This window comes from Dendrobates tinctorius, unplaced genomic scaffold, assembly GCF_039654945.1.
Source record: "Dendrobates tinctorius isolate UK_male_01 unplaced genomic scaffold, ASM3965494v1 ptg000039l, whole genome shotgun sequence".
Classification (NCBI taxonomy): domain Eukaryota; kingdom Metazoa; phylum Chordata; class Amphibia; order Anura; family Dendrobatidae; genus Dendrobates; species Dendrobates tinctorius.
The window spans coordinates 10,388,796-10,412,598 of record NW_027361707.1 but is presented as its reverse complement, the minus strand read 5'-3'; the positions used below and the strand labels follow the sequence as shown (position 1 = coordinate 10,412,598).

The 23,803-nt window shown below is 38.9% G+C and overlaps 1 protein-coding gene across 1 annotated transcript; it reads right to left on the bottom strand.

Annotated features, from left to right (window-relative positions):
- Window positions 1-823: 823 nt before the first annotated feature.
- On the bottom strand, window positions 824-12,100 carry NKX3-2 (NK3 homeobox 2). The gene is made up of 2 exons (XM_073574751.1): window positions 11,230-12,100; window positions 824-1,881 (listed from the first exon to the last, which is right to left on the bottom strand). The coding sequence occupies exons 1-2, from the start codon at window positions 11,639-11,641 to the stop codon at window positions 1,421-1,423; spliced, it is 873 nt and encodes a 290-aa protein (XP_073430852.1). The 5' UTR covers window positions 11,642-12,100; the 3' UTR covers window positions 824-1,420.
- Window positions 12,101-23,803: the final 11,703 nt, after the last annotated feature.

The window sequence follows — 23,803 nt, the reverse complement described above, 5'->3', positions numbered from 1 at the left end:
CTGGGACTGAAATTCAGCCCTGGCATTGAAATCACACAGGCTCATGCTGTTTCCGTCCCCAAGCACCAGATGGGATATATTACTAATATTACCCTGGATAAAGGAAAGCATGATTTACTACATTATCAATATTATTAATGATTACCGTGACCTGCTGGGATAAGTGATGGATTTTTGGTGACTTTCTGCTCCGTCACAACTATTAACAGTATGGGTGTCTTGAGAACATCAACTCTGTTAACAAGGTAGCAGCCAAAGCAGCCCATGACCAGACAGGCCCTTCAGGCATTTGCCAGAATTGCCAAATGGCCAGTCCGGCCCTGCACATGTCTATAGTCTATGCACCAAAAGGGCATATGTGTAGGGTATAAGCCGCAGGTTCTGCTCCACTCAGATGTCTTCGACAAAGACCACGGGGCGGGGACTCAAATATATTTTTTGAGCACGCCGAAGACACTTGATTATCACCCGAGTATGCTCGGATAACACTTTAGCATGTTCGCTCATCACTACTATCAATCAACAGTCAAAATGTCCATTTTTCATGTTAAAAAAAAATATATATATATATATATATATTCTCGGTTCTTGAAATTACAATGAAATCCAAAAACTAATTTTAAGCATAAAGCAAAATGGCAAAAAAATAAATGACAGCACTAGCGTGAACGCAGACCACACTGCTACCATCAATAATAATTATATCAATAATAGAAGAAAACACAAGACTGTTTTGTTTTAAATTGTATTTTATAAATTAGAAAAAAAAAGTATAGTATCTTAAAAAAAATATTCACAAAGCATTTTTGGGTAAATGATCTGGCTGAGTGCACAATGTCTGTAGGCTGCCTATCAGGCCTGGGTGCTGAAGAATACACCCCTCCCACGGTAGAAACAGTTCAGATTTTCTTAAAAGATAACGACCCCATGGTTAAAAAAAAAATAATAATGTCCATGTAAAAACACCTTCACATTAGATATGAAAATATGTATATTTATACTAGAAAAGTGCCAGCAAAGTCAAACATTGCTCCATGATGAGGCGAGTAGAAGAATTAGTGGAAAATACTACTCAAAGTATCGTATAAACCCACTGGGGTCCAATAGGTTGCCCCAGGCGATCATTTAAGGACTGGGTGTCCATACTTTTTCCACGAGCACCCTTTTTACTGGTTTCCAACCAGCGTAACACCAGTCCATAAAAAATATTTGAATCTAAAACTTTATATCTATATATAAAACCTATACATAGTATGGACAGCATGGATACCATGGAGAAGGCCTGCACATGCTGAGCCTCGGAAAGTCATGTCCCTCAGATTAAAGACTTGTTATGAGGTCAGCAGGGTGACAGGGGGTAATATTTGGCTCCCCTGTCCTTCGGGAGGGGACAGAGAAATAAATATTTGCAGGAACCTTGTTAGGGGGTCCCCCCAGTGCAGGCGGCGACTGCGGCTGCAGAAATGGTCCAGCCTGGCAGTGCACAGTAGTAGGGGTAGTAGTAAGGAGGTTGTAGAGGCAGTAAGGAGGGTCTCAGTACTTCTCCAGGCTGGTACTGCCTCTGATCGTCCCTGACCAGAACTTTTACTGCCACCTTCTTGGCAGCTGGAGCTGCAGCTAATAAATCTGCCGCCATCTGTCTTCGTTTGGTCTTATAGCGCCGGTTCTGGAACCAGATCTTGACTTGGGTCTCTGTGAGCTTCAGAGAGGTGGCTAAGTCAGCACGTTCTGGGCCCGACAGGTAACGTTGGTGGTTAAAACGTCTCTCCAGCTCAAAGACCTGGGCGTGGGAGAAGGCCGCTCTAGAACGTTTTTTCCTCTGTTTTGGAGCCTCTAGGAGGAGCTGATCACATTTGGGGTCTTCATCTGGAGGGCTGGGATCTAGTGACAGGCAAAGAAAAGAAGGAATAGATCATTATACAGTGAAGAGCACTAACATAAGTCCACCATCCTACAACTATGATAGCCTAGTTATAATAATACCTCCAGGTTCTGGGATTATGCTATTACATATTTTTCCATATATTAGTAGCAGGGGTGTAACTGTAATCGGACCCGGGCCCTGGGAACTAGAGGGGCCCCAAAGGTCGCTTTTTCCTATAGGAAATGACTATTACTATTAGACCAGTGATATTTTGGGGCCCTGTTGGGGATTGTACATTGTGGTCCTCAAGCTTCAGGTTACAAAACTAGTTAGTACAAGGCGCTGGACAAAGTTCTCACTGGTCTGGACATCAAAAATCGAATGTTCCCATCTCAGACACCCACATTGGGGCTAATTTCAGAGGAATTCATTAAACTATGAATATGTTTTTTGAGTATTTGAGGAAAGTGAAAAAATTCCACAGAAAACCCATGCAAACACAAGGAAAAGCTATGCAGATGGTATAGATGGTACACATATTATCCCAAATATATGCCATGATATGCCTCTTTAGGCACAAAATGTTAGCCATTATTAAAGATGAGAGATTTATTCGCCAGGTAAATCGATTCACAAATCATAGACCATTCAACTTGATGATAAAAAAAAGACAACAATTTCCGCACTTCCTAAACCCGACAAAAACAAACTTCATATGGTGAATCGTCAAGCATTTAGTGAAATGTGCTCATCTCCTCCTATGCTATGATTTCACCCCCTGAGGAAGCAGGGCGAAACGCACATTGAGGCATGGTGATGATGATTCCATCATTTGGTATCACTAGTGGCTGGTTTTTTGGGTTATAGATTTTAGGAGGTTTTTTTTCCTCATCGTTGGGCACTTTTCTATATATAGTTTTACCTATACATGCGCATGCCTCTTTAGCCTGGACTATCATAGTATATGCTGAATAATATATCACATGTATATTTATTTTATTTGGTATATGTTATATGTTTTGGACGTATATGTATCATGTGCCATGCCTTACTATATACCTTCAGAATGACGCGTATATATATTTAGGCAGCACGGTGGCTCAGTGGTTAGCACTGTTTCTTTGCAGCTCTGGAGTCCTGGGTTCAAATCCCTGCAAGGAGTTTGTATGTTCTCTCTGTGTTTGTGTGGGTTTCCTCCCACATTCCAAAGACATAGTGATGGGGGGATCTACATTGTGAGCCCCAATGGGGACAGCGATGATGATGTCTGTAAAGCGCTGGAGAATTAATGGTGCTAAATAAACATAATAAAATAATAATCTTTACAGCTAGGCTAGTTTTGTATCGACCATTACTAATAGGCCGCTAAAAATATTTATATCTGGACCACTTTTTTTCTTCATTGTCATCCATCACTCTTTCTTCAGAATATCCTTGCTTTATTTATTTTAGATTTTTTTGTGTATATATATATATATTATTTTTTAATTATTGCTAATAAAAAATATATATTTTTTATCAATGTGGGGATTTGGTTTGTATCTATTATATAATATATTTAATTTTTTTTTTTATTTCTATAATATATATATATATATATATATATATATATATAGTATTATAGATATCCCCAAACATATTATCTCCACATACTTTAACTGTTATTATGCCACAGATATAATGATAGGGAATGGGGATAGTGATGACGATGTCTATAAAGCAATGTGGAATTAATGGTGAGTGAGTAAGATAAATAAATAATAAATATTTTAATAATAGTTCTACATATATTCATAATTTTATTCTAACCTAAATTCTACTAATATATTCTGATATTAATACTTACTTTAATTATTAAATGATGCTAATCATTATACTAATATTTCTGCAAGCAAACTATAACTACAAATCACCATTCACATAAGTAAGCAATAATAATAGATATTACTACGAATCTTTCTTAGCCACATCAGAACAATAAATACTATTATTCTTCAATGTTAATTCCACTATTATTACTACATGTCAGTAGAAATACAACTGATATTTACCATTACTGCATACAATGGATCAATATAATATTTGGCAATATTTGTAAAAAGCAGCTCTTGGGCTATGTTCACACGTTGCATTTTTTGCAGCTTTTTTTATTGGCTGCTTACAAAAAGCAGGTTTTGCTTAGGTTTTTTTTGTCTCTTGCGCATGCTGATAAAGTTTAGTGCATAAAAATAAATATGAATCAACTTTATCAGGTTTTGGCCAAACAAAAAAAAAAATTAAACCAAAGAAAACCTGTTACATGGATTTTTTTTGCTGTGTATTTTGCATACTCATTGCTTTCACTGGGTTAAAAATGCTGCAAAAACACTGAAACAAGTGACATGCTGCATTTTGCAAAAAAAAAAAAAAAAAGCTCTTAGACAAAACAGTCAGGAAAAAAATAATAAGCTGTGTGCATCAGATTTCTGAAATCTCATAGAATTTGCTGGTGCTGTGAAATGCAGCTCAAAATGTGCATAAAAAATGCTGCAAAAGAACACGCTATAAAAATGCTACATGTGAACATAGCCTGATGATGTCAGGATGCAATGTAATTATTATTATTATTATTAATATTATTATTATTATTATTATTATACCATTTTATTATACCATTACATTATGGTATAATAAAACCACTTCATGTTATTATTATTATTATTATTATTATTATTATTACATATTATTATTGATTATTATTACATATATTATTATATATAATAATTATTGTTATTATTATATTATTACATGTGCTATAATAACTCCTCTACATGCTGTGCTTAGCAAATGCTCGCTATAATAATGCCACAATATACTATCGTTAGTAAATGCCTACTATAATAATGCTTCAATGTACTATAATAAATTAGTATTAAAGTATCTCTATTCATAGCAGCAGATACTACTGTTATTACATGGGGCTCTGATAATACCATTGCTTCTTGCCATTTTCTGCCCCAATATTCCCCCGATGTATCACCATTGTTACATGGTGGATATAATATCAGTGAGGGCTGAATTTCTACCCCTGTCCTGTGTGTCGCCATTATGGCATGCTGGCTCTAATAATCCATGTAATATCAGGATTTCATGTTCCACTAGAAGCCCCTCCATGTTATAAGTTGCTTATAACAATACTACCACATTATATGTTAGCTGTACACATGCTTCTTACTCTATGCTACTTATAAGCCAGAAATAATAACCTCTTAAATAAAGAACTAGCAGGTTATATTGGGACCAAAATCACCCTCCAAAGTGCTAGATTATACCCCGGCCATAATATAAGTGAGGGCATCCATAATGACAGCTTGATGGACAGCACTGCGAGGGTCGCCTGTCACATGGCAGCAGCCAAGAGAATACAGTCCTACTGGAGCAATTCTCCTGTGCCAGGAATCATACTATAATAATGGGATTCAGAGGGAGGACAGTGCTGACAGGGTGTAATATGTTCTGTAGTGAATGGTTGTGCCGGTCTGTAGGTCATGAAGGGTGGAGTGTATTTGTCGGTGTCATAGAGGACTGGACACACAGTGCGCCATACCGTGCGATATAACGCTGTCATGGCATTGTGTCTGTATAGTGACGTCTACATGAAGGGCAGTGATGGAGGAGAGTGTGAGAAAGGCCCCCCTAATCCTAGGAGGAGACCCGACCATTACCGCCTCTCCCCCAGCAGAGAGGTCACAATGCTGGCCTCAGAAGCTAATTATTTCAGAAGGGAGAAGAGGTGATCAGTCACCAAGGATAGAGAGATAGATAGATAGAGAGAGAGAGAGAGAGAGAGAGAGAGAGAGAGATAGATAGATAGATAGATAGATAGATAGATAGAAGAAAAATTGAACAGCGCTGTAAAAGGAAATTTAGGATACCGGACCCTCCAAACAAATATCTATTTGTAGAAGTAATATAAAAGAACAAAAAGAAGGCGGCACTCCAATAAATAACGGAAAAAATGACTTTATTAGCCCATATGGTGTGGCAACGTTTCGGCTGTGACCAGCCTTTCACTAACCAGGTTTTCATTATTTAGATAGACAGATGATAGATAGATAGATAGATAGATAGATAGAAGATAAAGATAGTGTAGATAGATGACTGCTACTAGTATCAATATATCGACCTATTATCTATTTTGCTAACTCATACTTATCTATTGATATCTATTTATCTAGTATCTATCTAATGTTTATGTATGTAGCTAAAATCAGTCCAAATAGATCACATACACCTCCACACAGATACATAAGAGCTTCTGTATAAATAAATATAATCATCTACCCATCTTATATTTTGTAATAAAAAAGAACAAAAAATATCTATCTATTGTGTACCAAAATATTATCTCTCTATCTATCTATTATCTATCTATCTATTATCTATCTATGTATCTATCTATATTATCTACCTATTATCTATATATTATCTATCTATGTATCTATCTATGTATCTGTCTATCTATATATTATCTATCTATCTATCTATTATCTATCATCTATGTATCTATCTATATTATCTACCTATTATCTATATATTATCTATATATTATCTATCTATGTATCTGTCTATCTATATATTATCTATCATCAATGTATGTATCTATCTATATTATCTACCTATTATCTATCTATTATCTATCTTTCTGTCCAATATCTATCTAATATCTATTATCTATTTATTATCTATGTATCTATCTATTACATGTATCTTCCTACCTATGACAGACGGAGATATGATTGTACCAGGGCTAAGCTGGGAAACATTGGGTCTCGGATACATGAATTCTGTTTCCCCAATTCACACAGAATTGTTCTCCGAATTAGCTAGTGATATGTGTGATGCCCTGTGGTGTAAATATATATATATATATGTATGTGTGTGTGTGTATTAATGAAATGATTATTGTACATACCTGTAAAGTATGCCAGCAGTATATATAGACACACACTCTTCAGCTCACGTTCTATACACTATATACAGAGATTCCTCACTATCAGGAAAGACGCAGTCACACAGGGGAATGATGAATAGCTGTGCGCTTCCGTTGCGTTATTTTCCATACGGCACATGGCTGTACAGACATTCTATGTTATCGGCATTATATATCTCTGTATCTCCGTGTGGCCCGCTCCCTTCTGCTGACTGCCCCTGTGTGTAACCTGCAGCACTGCTCTGCTGTGTAGTGACAGGGCAGCCGCGGGAGCAGACACAGAAAGGTGTCATCCCTTATCAGTGTCCGACCTCGCAGGTCGCATGGAGCAGAGGTCGGTGGTCGGGGGCGATCTGCATCGTCCGATGGCTTTCCATCAGGCTCCTCCCCCCACACTGCACGGTGACACCCGGGGACGCTGCACACTCGCAGCCTGTCACATGGAGGAGATCAGGCTCAGGGGCCGCAAATAGACAAAGTAAAAATAATAATAAAAAACATCTAAATCATATAAAGGAAATGACCCTGATCGGTCAGATCGTCCTGTCAGCTGCTGCAGGCCGGCTCCTGCGTGTCAGCTACAAGGTGCAGGCATATATCTATATATCTATATATCTATACAGAACCCGCAGAGAAAGTCTGTGCCCGCGTCTGTCACTACTGCCGGCTCCCACCATTCCTCACCCAAGGACCCAGGTGACGACTGCGCAGCCCCCACTAGGAGCCGTCTCTTCTCTGTGTCATCTCTAGCGATCACTAGACACAACCCTGCACTCTCTATGGAGAGATGGATGTGTGACACCGGCTTATCGCCAAACGCTCTGCGATTACTGCACAGTGTGAACAGCGCCCGGCACTCTCCTATAGAAATGTACGAATCATATAATAATACGATCGTCTAATCAGAAATCTATATCAAATGTATGTCTGTGATAAATGCATATATGCATACATTGCCTTGCATTATCATATATATATATATATTTTTCTGATACAGAGAGCACTATACATATAAATAGATATATGCATGGATATATATATATACACACAATTACTTTGTGTTGCATAATTGTGTATATATATATGGTTACATCATGTTGCATTATTGTGCACGTATATATAATTACACTTTGTTGCATTATTGTGTGTATGTGTATAATTAATATATATATAATTACACATACAATAATATTCATTGTACTATCGAATGTGTATATATTTACATGGTGTTGTGCTGTATATGCGCACATGTAATATTACATGTACAGTCAGGGAGTGTGCTCTGTGTGCTGTATGCATATCAGTTGTGTATTGTATTATGTGTGTGTATATAGATATACATTATCTACATAGGTTGTGTATTGTGTGTGTGTATATATATGTATAATATATGTTGTGTAGTGTTGTATTATGTGTATATAAATAATATGTTGTGTATTGTGTAGATTTATATGTATAATATATATTGTTAATGTCTGTTGTGTATTATTGTATTATGTGTGTATATATATATAATATATGTTGTTTAGTGTTGTATATTTATATGTATAGTATATATTGTCCACATCTGTTGTGTATTATTGTATTATATGTGTGTGTGTATATATATATATATTGTGTATTATGTGTATATATGTATAATATATATTGCCTATATATGTTGTGTGTTATTGTACTATGTGTAGTATCTATATGTATAATATATATTGCCTATATCTGTTGTGCATTGTTGTATTATGTGTGTGTGTGTATATATATATAGTGTATTGTGTGCATCTATATGTATAATATATATTGCCTATATCTGTTGTGCATTGTTGTATTATATTTATATATATAGTCTATATATGTTGTGCACTGTGTGTATATATATATAGTGTATTGTGTGTATATATATGTATAGTATATATAGTCTATATATGTTGTATATTGCTGTATTATGTATATATATAGTCTATATATGTTGTGCACTGTGTGTATATATATATAGTGCATTGTGTGTATATATGTATAGTATATATAGTCTATATATGTTGTATATTGCTGTATTATGTATATATATAGTCTATATATGTTGTGCACTGTGTGTATATATATATAGTGCATTGTGTGTATATATGTATAGTATATATAGTCTATATATGTTGTATATTGCTGTATTATGTATATATATAGTCTATATATGTTGTGCACTGTGTGTATATATATATATAGTGTATTGTGTGTATATATGTATAGTATATATAGTCTATATATGTTGTATATTGCTGTATTATGTATATATATAGTCTATATATGTTGTGCACTGTGTGTATATATATATAGTGTATTGTGTGTATCTATATGTATAATATATATTGCCTATATCTGTTGTGTATTATTGTATTATATTTATATATATAGTCTATATATGTTGTGCACTGTGTGTATATATATATAGTGCATTGTGTGTATATATGTATAGTATATATAGTCTATATATGTTGTATATTGCTGTATTATGTATATATATAGTCTATATATGTTGTGCACTGTGTATATATATATAGTGTATTGTGTGTATATATGTATAGTATATATAGTCTATATATGTTGTATATTGCTGTATTATGTATATATATAGTCTATATATGTTGTGCACTGTGTATATATATATATAGTGTATTGTGTGTATATATGTATAGTATATATAGTCTATATATGTTGTATATTGCTGTATTATGTATATATATAGTCTATATATGTTGTGCACTGTGTATATATATATATAGTGTATTGTGTGTATATATGTATAGTATATATAGTCTATATATGTTGTATATTGCTGTATTATGTATATATATAGTCTATATATGTTGTGCACTGTGTATATATATATATAGTGTATTGTGTGTATATATGTATAGTATATATAGTCTATATATGTTGTATATTGCTGTATTATGTGTATATATATAGTCTATATATGTTGTGCACTGTGTATATATATATATAGTGTATTGTGTGTATATATGTATAGTATATATAGTCTATATATGTTGTATATTGCTGTATTATGTATATATATAGTCTATATATGTTATATATTGCTGTATTATGTATATATATAGTCTATATATGTTGTGCACTGTGTGTATATATATATAGTGCACTGTGTGTATATATATATAGTGCATTGTGTGTATATATGTATAGTATATATAGTCTATATATGTTATATATTGCTGTATTATGTATATATATAGTCTATATATGTTGTGCACTGTGTGTATATATATATAGTGCATTGTGTGTATATATGTATAGTATATATAGTCTATATATGTTGTATATTGCTGTATTATGTATATATATAGTCTATATATGTTATATATTGCTGTATTATGTATATATATAGTCTATATATGTTGTGCACTGTGTGTATATATATAGTGCATTGTGTGTATATATGTATAGTATATATAGTCTATATATGTTGTATATTGCTGTATTATGTATATATATAGTCTATATATGTTGTGCACTGTGTGTATATATATATAGTGTATTGTGTGTATATATGTATAGTATATATAGTCTATATATGTTGTATATTGCTGTATTATGTATATATATAGTCTATATATGTTGTGCACTGTGTGTATATATATATAGTGCATTGTGTGTATATATGTATAGTATATATAGTCTATATATGTTATATATTGCTGTATTATGTATATATATAGTCTATATATGTTGTGCACTGTGTGTATATATATATAGTGCATTGTGTGTATATATGTATAGTATATATAGTCTATATATGTTGTATATTGCTGTATTATGTATATATATAGTCTATATATGTTATATATTGCTGTATTATGTATATATATAGTCTATATATGTTGTGCACTGTGTGTATATATATAGTGCATTGTGTGTATATATGTATAGTATATATAGTCTATATATGTTATATATTGCTGTATTATGTATATATATAGTCTATATATGTTGTGCACTGTGTATATATATATAGTGCATTGTGTGTATATATGTATAGTATATATAGTCTATATATGTTATATATTGCTGTATTATGTATATATATAGTCTATATATGTTGTGCACTGTGTGTATATATATATAGTGTATTGTGTGTATATATGTATAGTATATATAGTCTATATATGTTGTATATTGCTGTATTATGTATATATATAGTCACTGTGTGTATCTGTCTGTATTGTGGGCTGTTTCTGTGACTTCTCCAGGGGGTTTAGGTCTTTATCTGCTATGAGTTGATGTATCAGTGGGGTCTCTATACTGAGCAGACCCCAGGAGTGAGGCTGCACCCTAGACAGTGTGTCCCTGCACGACCCCACCACACATGACGTGCCCCCCATACCTGATCCGCTGGCCGCCATCTCGCAGTCGCTGCTGCCCGGGGTCTCTGGCTCCTCTTCCTCCTTCGGTCTCCCCTCCCGCGGTCTCTGGCTCTTCCTCCGGCCGGACCCCTCCATCAGATCCCCCTCTCCTGTCCTTCCACCGTCCCCCTCCTCGCTGAGGGCCGAGTCGGAGTCCCATCCCGCCGGCTCCCTTCCTGACAGAGCCCCCTGAGCTCCCGGGGGTGTCAGTCCTCCTGCACCCACCTCCCCAAAGAGTCTCCAGCAGCAGGAGGGGTGGGGGAGGGCGGAGGGGCCGCTGGTGGCGGGGAGCAGGCGCCCCAGCCCGGGGAAGGACCCCCCACGGTCCTCCTTCTTGTTCAGGATGGCCTGGATGGAGAATGGGGTCAGGGAGCTGGAGCTGCGCAGAGCCATGGGGAGATCTGGGAAGCGAGGCTGGATCTCCTGGAGAGTGATCACTGGATCACCGGGGATCACTGGTCCCTGCACCCTCAGATCATCACCAGGTGTGTCTCCACAGGTGACTGGCCTCCTGCTCCTCCGCGGGTCAGCAGTGGGGGAGATCCCGGCCCCAGGGCTTCACCGGGGAGATGTCATCACATCTGTGATCCAGGGGACAACCTCCAGCAGCCCCTGCTCCGGGAGACAAGGAGACCCCAATCTCCAGGCTGGACCGTTGTGTCTCCAGGCAGGAGGATGCGGTCCTGGGGTCTGTGAGCGGCAGGGTGGCCCCTCTGTGCTGTGGCTACAGGCTGGGGGCAGGTCGGGGCTCTCTCCCTGCAGCCCCCGCTCTATGTGCTCCCCATCCCGCCAGTGTTGGGCTCTCTCTGCGGCCTCCTCTCCCGGCGCTGCTGCTGCTGCTGCGGCTGCGGCTCTTCCTCTCTTTACTCTTCCTCTCGTCCTTCTCTCTTTCTTTCTCTCCCAGTCCTCACCTGTGAGTGACAGCTGGAAATAGGACGATCTGATAGGATGGCTCCGGCGACAGCGGCCGATCTGATTGGCTGAGAGCAGTGCTGGGAATGTTGACCTTGTGCTGGGAATAAGTGTTAACCCTTAGAGCTCCCGGGATAACCTGCAGCCGGGAGGAGTCAGGGCCGGAGACGGCGGAGAGGAAGGCGAAAGGCATCAACCCTGAGGGGCGAGGAAATGTCTGGTCTGAACAGAAGGAAGGAAAACGGAGGGTGTCTAATTGTGTCTGAACATGTACCGAGAGCTGAGAAATAAAACACCATCCCCTCTGTGAGTGAGAAGGAAGACTATCTAATGTACATATCTGTCTATCCATCTATCTATCTATCTATCTATCTATCTATCTATCTATCTATCTATCTATCATCTATTTACTATCTATCTATCTATCTATCTATCTATCTATCTATCTATCATCTATTTACTATCTATCTATCTATCTATCATCTATCTATCTATCATCTATTTACTATCTATCCATCTATCTATCATCTATCTATCTATCTATCTATCTATCATCTATTTACTATCTATCTATCTATCTATCTATCTATCTATCTATCTATCTATCTATCATCTATTTACTATCTATCTATCTATCTATCTATCTATCTATCATCTATTTACTATCTATCTATCTATCTATCATCTATCTATTATCTATCTATCATCTATTATCTATCTCTCTATCTATCTCTATCTATCTATCTATCTATTATCTATCTATCTATTATCTATCTATATATCATCTCTCTCTCTCTATCTATTATCTATCTATGCTATATGCCAACATATATGTATTATCCTAGTTATTATTATCTTATTGATAAATGCGAATTTGTCAACTAGATTAAAAGGCAGTAATAGTAATGTAGAATATTTTATTTCCCATATCTGATCTTCTATGTAAAGTGCCGACATTTATAGACAGAGACACAATCTGGGGACAGATCCCGGAGCTCCCCACACACCCAGGTAGCCGAGCACTGGCCCCAGCCCTGTCTGCTGCAGAGTGCGGGGATAGACTGTCTCTCTGGCCGGCTCCTCCATCCTCCCCTGCCCGCGGCCGGCTCCTCCATCCTCCCCTGCCCGCGGCCGGCTCCTCCATCCTCCCCTGCCCGCGGCCGGCTCCTCCATCCTCCCCTGCCCGCGGCCGGCTCCTCCATCCTCCCCTGCCCGCGGCCGGCTCCTCCATCCTCCCCTGCCCGCGGCCGGCTCCTCCATCCTCCCCTGCCCGCGGCCGGCTCTCTGCCCCCGGGACGTCGCACACATAGTCGGGTCAGTGTCGCATCCAGTCGCTCCGGCTCCAGTGTTATCAGGGATCCGCTACTTCATGTCACCGGAATACACTGACACACATATATATATATCCACAGATGCCTCTTATCACTGCTATAATATTAATAGTTATATACACACACAGATCTACAGACATTATTATTATGATTATTATTATGGCGATGATAAGAGGCATTCCTGTACACAGAATGACGATAACTTAAGTATAAAGTCAGATCATCTAAATTTGTATATCCATGTTTCTCGTTAAAAAATGTCTATCCTATATTCATATCTAAATTATCTATTTACACAGGCACCATGGATTATGATTTACAAAAATGTGACATAGAGATGAACAGAGGATTAATAGGAGGAGAGTCAGACACATAGATGTGGTTCATAGATTGATGGAAGGAGAGATAATAGATAGATAATAGAGTATAGGTAGATAAATCTATAGCTAGATATAGAGAGACAGATAATCGAAATATGGATAGTTACACAGATATTAACTATGAAAAACTATTCCCAAAATACATCACCATGCAAAGTACTGATCCCTGCACGTGTCAGCCTATAGCTGCGCACATGTCAGGAGCCAGACAACGTCTACAGGACCCACCAATGTGTCTAGAAAGAATGGAACATGGAAGCTGCACTCCACACTAACATGTGAGAAAGGCTATCTGTATTCTCCCAGATACACCGGACGTTTCAGCCTCTCATTTGAAGCCTCCATCTATCTATCTATCTATCTATCTATCTATCTATCTATCTATCTATCTAGCTATCACCTATCTATCTATTATCTATCCATCGTATCTATCATCTATCTATTATCTATCTATTATCTATCTATCTATCTATCATCTATCTATCTATTTATCTATCTATCTATCTATCTATCTATCTATCTATCTATCACCTATCTATCTATTATCTATCCATCTTATCTATCATCTATCTATTATCTATCCATCTATCTATCATCTATTATCTATCTATCTATCATCTATCTATCTATCTATCTATCTATCTTTCTATTATCTATCTATTATCTATCCATCTTATCTATTATATATCTATTATCTATCCATCTATCTAATATATATATATATATATAATTTATCTATTACCTATCTATCTATTATCTATCCATCTTATCTATCATATATCTATTATATATTCATCTATCTAATCTATATATATATATATATATATATATATATATATATATATAATTTATCTATTATCTATCTATCTATTATCTATCTATCTATTTATCTATCATCTATCTATTTCTCTATTATCTATTTATTTCAAATTCAAAATCAAACAAGGTTTATTGGCAGGACCAAATAAACATTAGTTTTACCAAAGCACAAATACAGTAGGTAATAGGGACTATAGGAACGATGGATGGGGCACAGGGTGGGGGCTATCTATCTATCCTCTATCTATTTATCTATCTATTATCTATTATTTATATATGTATTATCTATCTATCTATCTATTATCTATATCTATCTATGTATATATCTATTATCTCTCTATCTATCTCTCTATCTATTATCTATGTATGTATGTGTTATCTATCTATCTCTCTCTCTATCTCTCATCTATCTATCTATCTATCTATCTATCTATCTCTTATCTATCTATCTATCTATCTATCTATCTATCTATCTATCTATCTCTCTTTATCTATCTCACAGACTGGAAGCTTGCGAGCAGGGCCCTCTTTCCTCTTGGTATTTGTTATAATCTGTGATTATTGTTATGCTGTAATGTCTATTGTCTGTACAAGTCCCCTCCGAAATGTAAAGTGCTGCGGAATATGTCGGCGCTATAGAAATAAAATTTATTATTATTATTATTATTATTATTATTATTATCAGCAGTCATCTGGAGCTATTTGCTGACTGATCACCTCTTTCCTCTTCTCATCTATCCACCCATTTATCTCCAGCATTTATGTGCTTCCAGTCTCTGTATACTGTCATATCTCCATGACCCTGGTGACATAGTGACCATATTTCTATACTCTTCTGTGGTTGGCGCAGACACTGGGCCCGGTATATGTCGGATGGGATAATGGCCCCAGGTGCAGGTAGCGGGACAATAGCAGCTTCTGTGTGGACACCAGCCCTCTTGTCCAGGCCGCAGGGTTAGGAGGATATGCCTGGTTTAACAGCCCCATCCATAATCACTCTGTAAAAATACAGTCTGACAATAAGATAAACTCTCCTCTAATGGGGGCGCAGTCCCACCAAGTGGCATTGTGTTAACACCAGTAGAAGTGAGCTGTCCATGAATGAGAGCAGAGAATGACACATGAGGGGGCTCCGAGGCTTCCTTAGATCTGGCACACAAGTTGGGTGGTCTATGTTTATTTCAACAGCCTTCAGTAGACCCCTTCCTCACCTCCCTGTGCAAGTGCCTAGAGCAGCCTGTCCTGCTGAGATCCTCTTCACACAGCTCCCTCTCATCCCCCAGGAGAAGAAAATCTCCACATAGTCAGGGAGGGGTGTTTATTTTTCCCCCCACCAAGAAGTGAATGTATAGGCCAAGATCAATACTGCTCTGGATTTGTGAACAAGGAGCAGCCAGGTAGTTCTCCAGCCTCCCTGCCAAGGAAGAAGCCCCACAGAATCCTTATGTGTCGCTCAATGGTTCTTCGTCCTAGGATTAATGTAAGGTGTGAAATCCAGAATCAGCGAGTCCTATCCAGAAGAGGAGATGAATCAATCCTACATAATCAGGAAGACCCTCAACATGTCTACGGACACTAGGGTCGAGGGTCCACACAGTGTCAGACTGAAGAACATTGGGCCCATCAGAGAATTTGATTCTGAAGGCCCACCTCCCCCCCCACTGAAGAGCCCCATAGCAACTGCAAGCCAAGGTTTGCACTATGAACTCTCCTGAAGGAGAAGCCAGGGCCCACCAGAGGATTCTTCGGTTCTCTGGTGGGTCAGACCAACCCTGGATCCACATATCCGAGACATCAGTATCAGATGTCTTGTTCCTCGGTTGACAATGACTGTTGTCAAAGAACATCATCTGTCATCCAGATATTTCATCAGTTTTACCGCAAAGTGATGAACCGGATCAAAAAACGCAACGTTACGCATTTTCTGGTCTTTGAAGGGTCCAACGCAAAAACTGGTGTGAAGAATGAGTGTGAATGATCCCATAGCTAATTATGGGATCTGGTCTCACACTAGTCTCCTATTGGCGTTTCAGTGCCACGCCAGAGGGGAAAAAAAAGGAAATTACGGAAAATATCAAAACCCAACCTAACGGTCATGATTTGGGTTCATCGTTGGACACCAGGCTTTTGGACACCAAGCCGGCGCAACAGGTCTATTGGCGCATGTTCATATGTGAAATTTCTACTTCTGAGAAACTCTCTTTTTCTGATTCATGGAGTTTTGGACATTTCCTTCAGAAAAATGAGGCAGTTGGAAAATTTCTGCAGTATGTACACAGAGGCTTAAAGGGGCGTATCGATGACCTATCGGTAGGATAGGTAATGGTCCGACACACAGCCCCCCACTGATCAGCCATTATGAGTGCGGGATTCTGCTGTGTAGTGAAGATCCATTAAATGTTTACATCCTGATCATTTGGGGCACTAGAGGTCAGACCCCCAATAATCTGATATAGAGCCTCCATACACATTAGACTACAGCTGTCCACACCCTCCTAAAAGAGGTTGTACAGCCTTGGGGCTCAATGTGACTGCAGTCTTGTGCATCCTCAGAGAGCACCAGGAGCGAGCGGCGCATGACTACAAGCATGCAGTTTTCATATTTCTGGCCACATTCCAACTAGAAGTATGCAGTTTTTCCCAATTCGCTTGTACTGAGCAGATCATGCCGTCTAGTCGGCATGTGACCATGTGTAAGAAAAGCCCACATGCTCCTAGTGCTATTACCAAAGAATCCTGACAGCTAGCACAGTGCGTGCTGGGAGGATTCACTAATCTGTAGACACACAGAGCAACTGCAGACTTAAACCACAAAGAGTACAAAACCCCTTTAAGGATAGGTAATCAATATGATATGGCTTGGGAACCCGTTTAAAGAATTAGCTTAATAGGTGTGACACCAAGTGACATTCACACAATGTGTGTAGCCCCCATAGAATATGATGGGGCTGATTTATCATGGTGTAGACCCCATAGAATATAATGGGGCCGATTAATCATGTATGTAGCCCCCATAGAATATAATGGGGCTGATTTATCATGTGTGTAGACCCCATAGAATATAATGGGGCTGATTTATCATGTGTGTAGCCCCCATAGAATATAATGGGGCCGATTTATCATGTGTGTAGCCCCCATAGAGTATAAAGGGGCTAATTTATCATGTGTGTAGACCCCATAGCATATAATGGGGCTGATTTATCATGTGTGCAGACCCCATAGAATATAATGGGGCTGATTTATCATGTGTGTAGCCCCCATAGAATATCATGGGGCTGATTTATCATGTGTGTAGCCCCCATAGAATATAATGGGGCTGATTTATCATGTGTGTAGCCCCCATAGAATATAATGGGGCTGATTTATCATGTGTGTAGCCCCCCATAGAAAACAATGGGCTGATTTATCATGTGTGTAGCCCCCATAGAATATAATGGGGCTGATTTATCATGTGTGTAGCCCCCATAGAATATAATGGGGATGATTTATCATGTGTGTAGCCCCCATAGAATGTAATGGGGCGGATTTATCATGAGTGCAGCCCCCCCAAAGAATATAATGGGGCTGACTTATCATGTGTGTAGCCCCCATAGAATATAATGGGGCTGATTTATCATGTGTGTAGCCCCCATAGAATATAATGGGGCTGATTTATCATGTGTGTAGCCCCCATAGAATATAATGGGGCTGATTTATCATGTGTGTAGCCCCCATAGAATATAATGGGGCTGATTTATCATGTGTGTAGCCCCCCATAGAATATAATGGGGCTGATTTGTCATGTGTGTAGCCCACCATAGAATATAATGGGGCCGATTTATCATGTGTGTAGCCCCCCATAGAATATAATGGGGCTGATTTATCATGTGTGTAGCCCCCATAGAATATAATGGGGCTGATTTATCATGTGTGTAGCCCCCCATAGAATATAATGGGGATGATTTATCATCTGTGTAGCCCCCATTGAATATAATGTGGATGATTTATCATGTGAGTAGCCCCCATAGAATATAATGGGGCTGATTTATCATGTGTGTAGCCCCCCATAGAATATAATGGGGCTGATTTGTCATGTGTGTAGCCCCCATAGAATATAATGGGGCTGATTTGTCATGTGTGTAGCCCCCATAGAATATAATGGGGCTGATTTATCATGTGTGTAGCCCCCCATAGAATATAATGGGGCTGATTTGTCATGTGTGTAGCCCCATAGAATATAATGGGGCTGATTTATCATGTGTGTAGCCCCCATAGAATATAATGGGGCTGATTTATCATGTGTGTAGCCCCCATAGAATGTAATGTGGATGATTTATCATGTGTGTAGCCCCCATAGAATGTAATGGGGATGATTTATCATTTGTGTAGCCCCATAGAATATAATGGGGCTGATTTATCGTGTGTAGCCCCCATAGAATATAATGGGGCTGATTTATCATGTGTGTAGCCCCCATAGAATGTAATGGGGATGATTTATCATGTGTGTAGCCCCCCATAGAATATAATGGGGCTGATTTATCGTGTGTAGCCCCCATAGATTGTAATGGGGATGATTTGTCATGTTTGTAGCCCCCATAGAATGTAATGGGGCTGATTTATCGTGTGTGTAGCTCCCATAGAATATAATGGGGCTGATTTATCATGTGTGTATCCCCCCATAGAATAAAATGGGGCTGATTTATCGTGTGTAGCCCCCATAGATTTTAATGGGGATGATTTGTCATGTTTGTAGCCCCATAGAATATAATGGGGCTGATTTATCATGTGTGTAGCCCCCCATAGAATGTAATGGTGCTGATTTATCGTGTGTAGCCCCCATAGAATGTAATGGGGCTGATTTATCATGTGTGTAGCCCCCCATAGAATATAATGGGGCTGATTTATCGTGTGTAGCCCCCATAGAATGTAATGGTGCTGATTTATCATGTTTGTAGCCCCCATAGAATATGATGGGGCTGATTTATCATGGTGTAGACCACATAGAATATAATGGGGCCGATTAATCATGTATGTAGCCCCCATAGAATATAATGGGGCTGATTTATCATGTGTGTAGACCCCATAGAATACAATGGGGCTGATTTATCATGTGTGTAGCCCCCATAGAATATAATGGGGCCGATTTATCATGTGTGTAGCCCCCATAGAGTATAAAGGGGCTAATTTATCATGTGTGTAGACCCCATAGCATATAATGGGGCTGATTTATCATGTGTGCAGACCCCATAGAATATAATGGGGCTGATTTATCATGTGTGTAGCCCCCATAGAATATCATGGGGCTGATTTATCATGTGTGTAGCCCCCATAGAATATAATGGGGCTGATTTATCATGTGTGTAGCCCCCATAGAATATAATGGGGCTGATTTATCATGTGTGTAGCCCCCATAGAAAACAATGGGCTGATTTATCATGTGTGTAGCCCCCATAGAATATAATGGGGCTGATTTATCATGTGTGTAGCCCCCATAGAATATAATGGGGATGATTTATCATGTGTGTAGCCCCCATAGAATGTAATGGGGCGGATTTATCATGAGTGCAGCCCCCCCAAAGAATATAATGGGGCTGACTTATCATGTGTGTAGCCCCCCATAGAATATAATGGGGCTGATTTATCATGTGTGTAGCCCCCATAGAATATAATGGGGCTGATTTATCATGTGTGTAGCCCCCATAGAATATAATGGGGCTGATTTATCATGTGTGTAGCCCCCATAGAATATAATGGGGCTGATTTATCATGTGTGTAGCCCCCCATAGAATATAATGGGGCTGATTTGTCATGTGTGTAGCCCACCATAGAATATAATGGGGCCGATTTATCATGTGTGTAGCCCCCCATAGAATATAATGGGGCTGATTTATCATGTGTGTAGACCCCATAGAATATAATGGGGCTGATTTATCATGTGTGTAGCCCCCCATAGAATATAATGGGGATGATTTATCATCTGTGTAGCCCCCATTGAATATAATGTGGATGATTTATCATGTGAGTAGCCCCCATAGAATATAATGGGGCTGATTTATCATGTGTGTAGCCCCCCATAGAATATAATGGGGCTGATTTGTCATGTGTGTAGCCCCCATAGAATATAATGGGGCTGATTTGTCATGTGTGTAGCCCCCATAGAATATAATGGGGCTGATTTATCATGTGTGTAGCCCCCCATAGAATATAATGGGGCTGATTTGTCATGTGTGTAGCCCCATAGAATATAATGGGGCTGATTTATCATGTGTGTAGCCCCCATAGAATATAATGGGGCTGATTTATCATGTGTGTAGCCCCCCATAGAATGTAATGTGGATGATTTATCATGTGTGTAGCCCCCATAGAATGTAATGGGGATGATTTATCATTTGTGTAACCCCATAGAATATAATGGGGCTGATTTATCGTGTGTAGCCCCCATAGAATATAATGGGGCTGATTTATCATGTGTGTAGCCCCCATAGAATGTAATGGGGATGATTTATCATGTGTGTAGCCCCCATAGAATGTAATGGGGCTGATTTATCATGTGTGTAGCCCCCATAGAATATAATGTGGATGATTTGTCATGTGTGTAGCCCCATAGAATATAATGGGGCTGATTTATCGTGTGTAGCCCCCATAGAATATAATGGGGCTGATTTATCGTGTGTAGCCCCCATAGAATATAATGTGGATGATTTGTCATGTGTGTAGCCCCCATAGAATGTAATGGGGCTGATTTATCATGTGTGTAGCCCCCATAGAATATAATGGGGCTGATTTATCATGTGTGTAGCCCCCATAGAATGTAATAGGGATGATTTATCATGTGTGTAGCCCCCATAGAATATAATGGGGCTGATTTATCGTGTGTAGCCCCCATAGATTTTAATGGGGATGATTTGTCATGTTTGTAGCCCCATAGAATATAATGGGGCTGATTTATCATGTGTGTAGCCCCCCATAGAATGTAATGGGGCTGATTTATCGTGTGTAGCCCCCATAGAATGTAATGGGGCTGATTTATCATGTGTGTAGCCCCCCATAGAATATAATGGGGCTGATTTATCGTGTGTAGCCCCCAAAGAATATAATGGGGCTGATTTATCATGTGTGTAGCCCCCCATAGAATATAATGGGGCTGATTTATCATGTGTGTAGCCCCCCATAGAATATAATGGGGCTGATTTATCATGTGTGTAGCCCCCATAGAATATAATGGGGCTGATTTATCATGTGTGTAGCCCCCATAGAATATAATGGGGCTGATTTATCATGTGTGTAGCCCCCATAGAATATAATGGGGCTGATTTATCATGTGTGTAGCCCCCCATAGGATATAATGGGGCTGATTTATCATGTCTGTAGCCCCCATAGAATATAATGGGGCTGATTTATCATGTGTGTAGCCCCCCATAGAATATAATGGGGCTGATTTATCGTGTGTGTAGCCCCCCATAGAATATAATGGGGCTGATTTATCGTGTGTGTAGCCCCCATAGAATATAATGGGGCTGATTTATCGTGTGTGTAGCCCCCATAGAATATAATGTGGATGATTTATCATGTGTGTAGCCCCCATAGAATATAATGGGGCTGATTTGTCATGTGTGTAGCCCCCATAGAATATAATGGGGCTGATTTGTCATGTGTGTAGCCCCCATAGAATATAATGGGGCTGATTTATCATGTGTGTAGCCCCCCATAGAATATAATGGGGCTGATTTATCATGTGTGTAGCCCCCCATAGAATATAATGGGGCTGATTTATCATGTGTGTAGCCCCCATAGAATATAATGGGGCTGATTTATCATGTGTGTAGCCCCCATAGAATATAATGGGGCTGATTTATCATGTGTGTAGCCCCCCATAGAATATAATGGGGCTGGTTTGTCATGTGTGTAGCCCACCATAGAATATAATGGGGCCGATTTATCATGTGTGTAGCCCCCCATAAAATATAATGGGGTTGATTTATCATGTGTGTAGCCCCCATAGAATATAATGGGGCTGATTTATCATGTTTGTAGCCCCCCATAGAATATAATGGGGATGATTTATCATGTGTGTAGCCCCCATTGAATATAATGGGGATGATTTATCATGTGTGTAGCCCCCATAGAATATAATGGGGCTGATTTATCATGTGTGTAGCCCCCCATAGAATATAATGGGGCTGATTTGTCATGTGTGTAGCCCCCATAGAATATAATGGGGCTGATTTGTCATGTGTGTAGCCCCCATAGAATATAATGGGGCTGATTTATCATGTGTGTAGCCCCCATAGAATATAATGTGGATGATTTATCATGTGTGTAGCCCCCATAGAATATAATGGGGCTGATTTGTCATGTGTGTAGCCCCCATAGAATATAATGGGGCTGATTTGTCATGTGTGTAGCCCCCATAGAATATAATGGGGCTGATTTATCATGTGTGTAGCCCCCATAGAATATAATGGGGCTGATTTATCATGTGTGTAGCCCCGCATAGAATATAATGGGGCTGATTTGTCATGTGTGTAGCACCCATAGAATATAATGGGGCTGATTTATCGTGTGTGTAGCCCCCCATAGAATATAATGTGGATGATTTATCATGTGTGTAGCCCCCATAGAATATAATGGGGCTGATTTGTCATGTGTGTAGCCCCCATAGAATATAATGGGGCTGATTTGTCATGTGTGTAGCCTCCATAGAATATAATGGGGCTGATTTATCATGTGTGTAGCCCCCCATAGAATATAATGGGGCTGATTTGTCATGTGTGTAGCCCCCATAGAATATAATGGGGCTGATTTATCGTGTGTGTAGCCCCCCATAGAATATAATGTGGATGATATATCATGTGTGTAGCCCCCATAGAATATAATGGGGCTGATTTGTTATGTGTGTAGCCCCCATAGAATATAATGGGGCTGATTTGTCATGTGTGTAGCCCCCATAGAATATAATGGGGCTGATTTATCACGTGTGTAGCCCCCCATAGAATATAATGGGGCTGATTTGTCATGTGTGTAGCCCCCATAGAACATAATGGGGCTGATTTATCGTGTGTGTAGCCCCCCATAGAATATAATGGGGCTGATTTATCATGTGTGTAGCCCCCCATAGAATATAATGGGGCTGA

Bases quoted from the DNA above. Each gene is read 5' to 3' on its own strand.
- NKX3-2 (XM_073574751.1), bottom strand. From the start codon at position 11,641: ATGGCTCTGCGCAGCTCCAGCTCCCTGACCCCATTCTCCATCCAGGCC. The intron at 1,882-11,229 runs GTATGGGGGGCA...GCCTGTCACTAG, and splicing joins GATGGCGGCCAGCGGATCAG to ATCCCAGCCCTCCAGATGAA.